This window comes from Triticum urartu, chromosome 5, assembly GCF_003073215.2.
Source record: "Triticum urartu cultivar G1812 chromosome 5, Tu2.1, whole genome shotgun sequence".
Taxonomy (NCBI): Eukaryota; Viridiplantae; Streptophyta; class Magnoliopsida; order Poales; family Poaceae; genus Triticum; species Triticum urartu.
The window spans coordinates 402,738,156-402,745,436 of record NC_053026.1 but is presented as its reverse complement, the minus strand read 5'-3'; the positions used below and the strand labels follow the sequence as shown (position 1 = coordinate 402,745,436).

Sequence of the window (7,281 nt, the reverse complement as noted above, 5' to 3'; positions counted from 1 at the left end):
TCGATGGCGGGCGAATGCAGTGGGTTTTCTGGCAGTGTCCGGACTCGCTCTACCTCTTTCCCTTCTCCTGACATTTTTCTGAACTTTGTATTTCCGTTCATTTGCAATGGAAAGGGGTATAGCCTGTTCGAAAAAAAAAATGGTGGCTGGCCCTCTGCACGAAGTGATCGTTACTTGCTTGCCTTCGCGGCCCGGCCCACTCGGCGAAGATGCCTTGGCAGCGAAGTACCATGCCATTGCCGGATGCCGGCTTCATTTCCCAGCTGGATCTCCACCTCCGCAGCTCTTCCTTCTTTATCAATTTTTGCCCCCGTCGCGTTGCTTCTTCCCCTCGAACGAGCCCCGCGGAGGCAACCACTACCAAGTCAACTCCCCGTCCACGCCAATCCTCCACCTCCTCCGCCGCCCGCACCTCGTCGCCGCCGGCCTCCATGATGAAGGACAAGATGAAGGATCTCATGAAGAAGGTCACCTCCTCCTCCGCCCCGTCCTTCAAGGGCCCCTCCCACGTCCTCGGCTCCGGCCCTCCCCCCTCCGCCTCCGCCTCCTCCTCCCGCCCCTCAAACCCTAACCCTAACCCCAGGCCCGCCCCCAAGCAGCAGCCCTCGCGCCCGGCCGGCCCCTCCGAATTCACCCCCTTCACCGCCGTCATCTCCTCCTCCCGCCGCCCAGATGCCAACTGCGGCGACACCGTCGCGTGCCCCAACTGCGGCGACACCTTCTCCTCCGAGCACGCCGTCTCGGAGCACCTCGACGGCTGCCTCGCGTCGGCCGGCGGCGCCCGCGCCCGCGCGTCCACGTACCTCTCCGGCAACCCGCCCGCTGCGGCCGTCGAGGTCGTGAAGAAGCTTCTCGGCAACCTGCTCAAGGAGCCCGGCAACGACAAGTACAGGAGGGTCAGGCTCGGTAACCCTAGGATCAAGGAGGCCGTGGCGGACAGGGAGGGCGGGCTTGAGCTCCTCGAGGCGGTCGGGTTCACGATCGGGGATGAGAGCGGGGAGCTCTTTGCCGTGATGGACGAGACTCCTGCCGAAGCGAGGCTTAGCGGGATCAGGCAGGCTGTGCTCCTGCTTGAGAGGTCCCATCCTTCGGCACCGCTACCGACGCTGGCCGGGTCTGAGTCCAAAGAGAGCTGCCGCAGCGGAGTCGATGAGCAAAAGGAGGTTAACAAGATTGTTGATCGTCAGGTGAGCAGGCGTCTAATTCAATGTACTCCATCAATTGGTTATGTGAATGATCATATTTTGGTCAATGAATTGAACTGCATGGATAGTTTGGTTTGTCCACACTCTGATATTCTGGGTATGCTCATGCAACATCTTTACTCGTGAGAAATAGATTTTGTTTTAACTTAGTGATGAGTAAAAATGACTGAATATTGATGTTCTTACACCAATAGATCATAAAAATGTGGTGCCATTTCTGTGAGGTCAGTGCATAAATTCTGCGGTCATGTTCATATATAGGTATGTCTTAACAATGTGGTGCCATTTCCATGAGATATTGTGGAATCCCAGAAAACTTGCAGTCTATATTACTCCACAGTTTTGATAAAGCACATTTAGATGTGCCCTAGACAAGTTGGAGGTCAGAATGCAGGAAACTAAGTAGTTTGTAAAATGTGATACTTCCTTTTGCTGAACACTTCTATATTCATGTTTGAGTTTTGGCCTGTCTTTTATATTGTCGTGCACTTCTACATTCATGTTTGAGTTTTAGCCTGTCTTTTATATTGTCGTACACTTCTGCATTCATGTTTTGAGTTTTGGCCTGTCTTTTGAATTGTTGTACACAGTACACTTTACCCTATGATATTTAGTTCATACATAAATTAAGTTATTTCTATGTTCTGAACATCGTAGCATTTTGTTAATGTTGTTACTTTTTGCTACAAAGTATGTGGAATGGTATCTTTATGATGTTCCTGTTTGAGATAACACTACATGTTGTCTCTATCGTGTAAGACAAATGCTACAAAAAAATGCATTTTATTCAGTTGTCCAATGATAAAATGTATATTTAAAAAATTGTAGAGCAATTAGTTCTAATGAAACATTGGAACTTGGTCCCTGATTACATATCAGATGCAGATATTCGGATTTTGTTTTTGAATCTGATCTTACTTGCGGGGATGGACGTATCACGTATAGGTTCAGGTAAAACTGTTGCAACTTCTGATTGAAGAAGCTAAATTGACATGTCACAGCTCCCAGCCTGTACTTCCAATAAGATGCATATCATGGTATTGGGATATATCAGTGTCTGATACATATGTGCATAAGTTGGCGGGGATATATCAGTGTCTGATATAATATATGTGCCATCAGTTGGCAGAAATGTCAGATCCTCAAACTGTGTTTCACCACTTGTTTTATTTTATTTTCCTCAACATGTTGAATTTAGTAACTACTGTAAGGATATTTCTTGTCAAACCTGAAATTTAGCATATATACGACTATATGTGCTCTGATGCCTCCTTTTTCTGTTATGTTGTGCAATTGATTGTCCATTTTGCAGTTTGCTGTTGATCCCATTTATATCTCCTTAGAAACGTAATTTATTGAAGTTCCATGATAACTTCACAGATTCGGGTATTCTTCAATGTCCCTGGAAGTTCTGTTGCAGAAATTGATACACCGGATTCTTTCTACAAACTTAGTGGCGAGGAGGTAAGGAATGAGGCAAAGATGAGGAGGGAAAGGCTGGAACAATCTCGGTTGCTAATTCCAAAGTCATATAAGGAGAAGCAGGCACTGGCTGCTCGACAGAAGTACAAACAAGCTGTCATCCGAGTTCAGTTTCCTGATGGAGTAATTCTCCAGGGTGTATTCCTTCCATCGGAAGCTACTGGTTCACTATATGAGGTACTTCTGCCCTCTATGCTTGTTCGTCCATATGATTTTGTCCCATTGAGTATCATCTGTATATCTCGCAATCCAGAATGAGGTGGTGAATCTTTTGGTATTTGATTCCACTCTAGGACTCATATACACTGTATTCTGGCTACTGATTATTTGTCAATTGGCATGAACACTCCCAAGTGTAATTCTGGAGTTTGGCTTATGGGCCACTGGCGAAGCTGTAAATAACAGTCTTTATGTATGTGGAAGGCATGAAGTTGTTCCCATGCCTATGTTGTTACCTGGGCTATCCAATGTTATTTTACTCCCTCGGTTTCATAATTCTTGTCGTGGTTTTAGAACTAAAACCATGACAAGAATTATGGAACGAAGGAAGTAGTGTTTAAAGCTATATTCTCCTAGCATTGCGTATTCACTTCATTACTGGTTTTGTAGCATTTGGTTAATCTGCTGCTTTCCCTGATGCAGTTTGTCGCGGACGCTTTGAAGCAGCCAGGTTTGGAATTTGATCTTATCTGTCCAGCTGTTCCTAGGTCACGTGTGCTACCACATTCTCCAAATACAGGAGAGCGGGCACGCACGTTGCAAGATGAAGGCCTAGTACCTTCTGCTCTCCTCAAATTCAAGCCCAATGAGACTGATTCTGTTGTGTTCACCGGCTTGCTTGACAAGCTTCTGGAGGGTAGTGAACCACTTACAGCTGCATCCTCTTGATTGTTGGAGTTTGGGCCCACATTCTCCCCTCAAATCTTCTGTTACATTGGACTTCATACTGTTGTAACTCAGTCACAGGGATATGTCATCTGCATACTCGATAGGTTGATCGATAGTCTGGTACATAGATTGCTTGGCGATTGCCATACTTTACATGGTAAAACCCAATAATTCATCAGTCGCACCGTCAACTGTACCTGAGCGATGAGTGAGCTATACAATGTGTACAATGCATTAACTTCCGATTTTGCATTTGATACTAGAACTATCGTTAATTCCGTATCCCCTCTATTGTTAGGTTTATACAGTTTGTTGGCTTGAAATGCATGTGCTGCCTTCGCTGCTGAAGATTTTCTTCAATTGAATATTGGACTGTTATGTGAATATTGAATTAGTATATCACTTCTGTTTTTTTTTGAGAAAAGTACATCACTTCTGTTACATGTCACAGAAGGCATGCTATGAGAACATTGTTCTTCGTGTAAGACTATTGGTATAAGACAACCCTTTGTAGCTATTGGAAAATCATCAGATTCGAAAATAGATAGAAGAAATCCTTGAGTAGTATGATTTTCATAAGTACCCTGCTTATGCTGATATTAGTATCCGATGTAAAAGGAAGGAAATTTTGTCCCAGAACAACCATTGCAATGGCAGCAGTAAAAAACCTACAATGTTTATAGGAAATATTACAGTGTATTTCTCTGGTGAAATCAGGGCCGGTCCTAATATTTCGGGGGCCCGGGGCGAAACTACAACCCGAGGCCCCTACTATAAAGATCAAACTAATAATCTCATTTCTTTTTAGATTCATTTCTTTACCTAATTTATTATTGTCTATTGTTTTAAAATAAAATGAAAATTGTAAATAGTGTATTCCTTTACTTAATTAGACAAATCGAATACCTGATAGAGGGCAAGCATCAAGATGAAAGGTTTAAAGTTTAAAAGCTTCATTTGCAACAATAAAAGATCATTTACCTACCCGACGGCTATAGGAGTCTGAATGGCTTTATTATATATCCATATCCATGTTTGGATTGAAGTTATGTGTGTATAGCTGAGACCTTCTTCCAATTTTTAAGTTAAATTTGCAATCATGATGATTTGGAGAGAGAATGCAAAGAACGACAATCGAACACATAGCAGGCAACTTTTTCAATAGATGAGGCGAATGGTGTTGTGTCGACAAAGTCCAGATTGAAGCAAGAAATAGAGCAACGGGCACACGAAATTAAAATTTTGTACTACATCATATGCGAGACCTTCTAAAATCTGACTGGTGCTGCACCATATGAACGTGACCAACTAGAAAGAGGAGGTTAGGGATGACCTTATAAATGGGGTGGCTTCGTCTTGCACATGAGAGGTATCTCACGAACGGGGGATAACACAACGGGACCGGGGACCTGAAGGAAGACCAGCCGGCCGCATGGCGGAGAGCGATCTACATCGACGTCGTGACTCATGGTCGGGACCCTCGAGGGAATAGGATCGTCGTGAAGTGGAGAACTCGCGATGGAAAGAAGGAAAACAGGAATTTCTCTGTGCGTCTAGGTTGATGCCTCCTTACGGTCTGGGCCATGGGCTCCTTGCGAACCCTGGAGGGGGCCCCTAGATTTCCGGGGCCCTGGGTAGCCGCCCCCCTGCCACCCCCTCAGGGCCGGCCCTGGGTGAAATATATCATTTTGATTTATTTGACCATTTGTATCCATTCTGAAATTATACCACGTCTCAAAACAGACGGGCATGTCAAAGCGCACCTTCACCTTCACGTTCTAGTTTATTTTAATATACGACGAACAATTCTACAATACATGGTGACCATTTTTCAAGAATGCCGTTAACATTTTCAAACACAGGATGACTATTTTTTAAATATGGGAAGGACATTTATACACATGAATGTCACTATATTTTATATTCTGTAATATGTTTTCCATTTTGTAACTATTTTCATATATTTTTATTCTTGTAAATCTACGAAATAAGAAAAAAAAAGAAAAGAACCCTGCAAAGCCATAAATGGGTCGGTCCGCCATTGCACAGTGTGTGCGGCTCACTCTATTCCGCGCGCAACGCATTCCTTGCCACCACCAGCGAAGCGTCAATGCTTCGGATTGCGGGGAATTTTGTAGGATTCTTATTCTTATGCCTCCTTTAGTTTAGTGTAATTTTGTAGCAATTTTAAAGGATATAAATTTTGTAGGAAAAATTTCTCTGGAGCCCTTTGGATCTTAGGAATGGATTCCTATTTCTATGTAGGATAGGAATCAATCCTTCACATTTAAAAGAAAACATTAGCCTAAACCTAATGAAAAAAAATCATATCCTATGAACCAAGTGGTATCTCTTTCTTTATAAGAATTGAGATACAAGTCATCTCACTTCCTATACATTTTCTATTCCTATAATATTACTATTCTATTAGCAAAAGGAGGCCTTAATATTTTTCCGTTAAGGAATACCTTTGGATTGAAGTAATAGTGGCACCTAAATTCATTTGAAATTGTATACCTATACCTCAAATTCATAGGAGTTGAACTTCCACTTCAACCTTAATTTCATAGACTCGATCGCATTAGATCGAGGCATTTTTTTTCTGTGTTTCATCCAAACGACTATTACTGCAGTTTTCCCATGTTTTGCTAATGTCTACTATTTTGCAGTGTCAATCCTATCAGATGCCGATGTTTTTCATATTCCTATGTTCCATAGCGGTGAGATCCAAACATGGTGAGCTCCTATTTGCCGCTGACCCATTCTTCCCACGGGCTGTTTTTCTTTCTTTTGTTTTCTCTTCATTTTTTAAGAACTGACTGTTATTTATAGGAGCTAGATATTTGAAACCCTAATAAAAATAGAAAATATATTTTATAAAAATATTCAGTATGTATTTATAAAAATATTCAGTGTATATTAAAAAAAGCTCACCGTGTATTAAAAAAATGTTCATTCTATAAACAAAAAGTTCATTGTATGCTAACAAATGTTTGATGTATAAAAAAATGTTCATCGTATATAATAAAAAAATTCAGTGTATATTTTTAAAAAGTTCACCGTCTATTAAAAAATGTTCATCGTATATCATAAAAACGTTCAGTGTGTATATGTAAAATGTTCACCTTATACTAAGCAATGTTCATTGTACATTTAGAAAAAAAGTTAACCGTACATTAGAAAGAAAGTTAACCGTATATTGCGAAAGGTAAAAAAAAGAGAAATTTTGCAAAAATAAAAAATAAATCGAAAAAAACAAAATAAAAAGAGAAAGTAAAAACCAAAATAGAATAAAAAATGAAAGCATAAATGCAAAAATAGCCAACGAAGGAAAGAAACCCGGGCTGGCCCATTCATGCCTGCCCTTTGGCCAACGCAACTATTTGTTGCCCATGGCGGTAAATAGGATCTTCCCCAAAGAGGCCATAGGTAAGAAAAACCTACTAGTTAAGGATTACCCTTTGCAAAGGTCACTCCCCACCTTGTCAGCTGCTGATAAATGACTCCCTACATGTGCGCCACTTGTTATAACATGAGATTTTTTTCGTAGTTTCTTTATTCTAAACGTATGATTTCTTGAACCGTGCATCGAAATACAGAACCGTTTGGATTTCTCACATCAAGAGATTCGAAACTAGATCTCATGTTAATAGGTTTCGACAAACCTTTTTTCCACGGAAAAACAAAAAATATCAGAAATCAATAA

General features: G+C 41.7%; 1 protein-coding gene across 1 annotated transcript; it reads left to right on the top strand.

The window, feature by feature from the left end:
* The first annotated feature begins 207 nt into the window (after positions 1 to 207).
* Positions 208 to 3,898, top strand: LOC125509294 (plant UBX domain-containing protein 2). The gene is made up of 3 exons (XM_048674230.1): positions 208 to 1,187; positions 2,586 to 2,864; positions 3,330 to 3,898. Exons 1-3 carry the CDS (start codon positions 210 to 212, stop codon positions 3,573 to 3,575), a joined length of 1,503 nt encoding a protein of 500 aa, XP_048530187.1. The 5' UTR covers positions 208 to 209; the 3' UTR covers positions 3,576 to 3,898.
* The last annotated feature ends 3,383 nt before the right edge of the window (positions 3,899 to 7,281 follow it).

Coding starts and splice junctions, on each gene's coding strand:
- LOC125509294 (XM_048674230.1), top strand. CDS start 210: ATGCCTTGGCAGCGAAGTACCATGCCATTGCCGGATGCCGGCTTCATT. Junction 1,188..2,585: donor ACAAGATTGTTGATCGTCAG/GTGAGCAGGCGT, acceptor ATAACTTCACAG/ATTCGGGTATTCTTCAATGT. Junction 2,865..3,329: donor CTACTGGTTCACTATATGAG/GTACTTCTGCCC, acceptor TCCCTGATGCAG/TTTGTCGCGGACGCTTTGAA.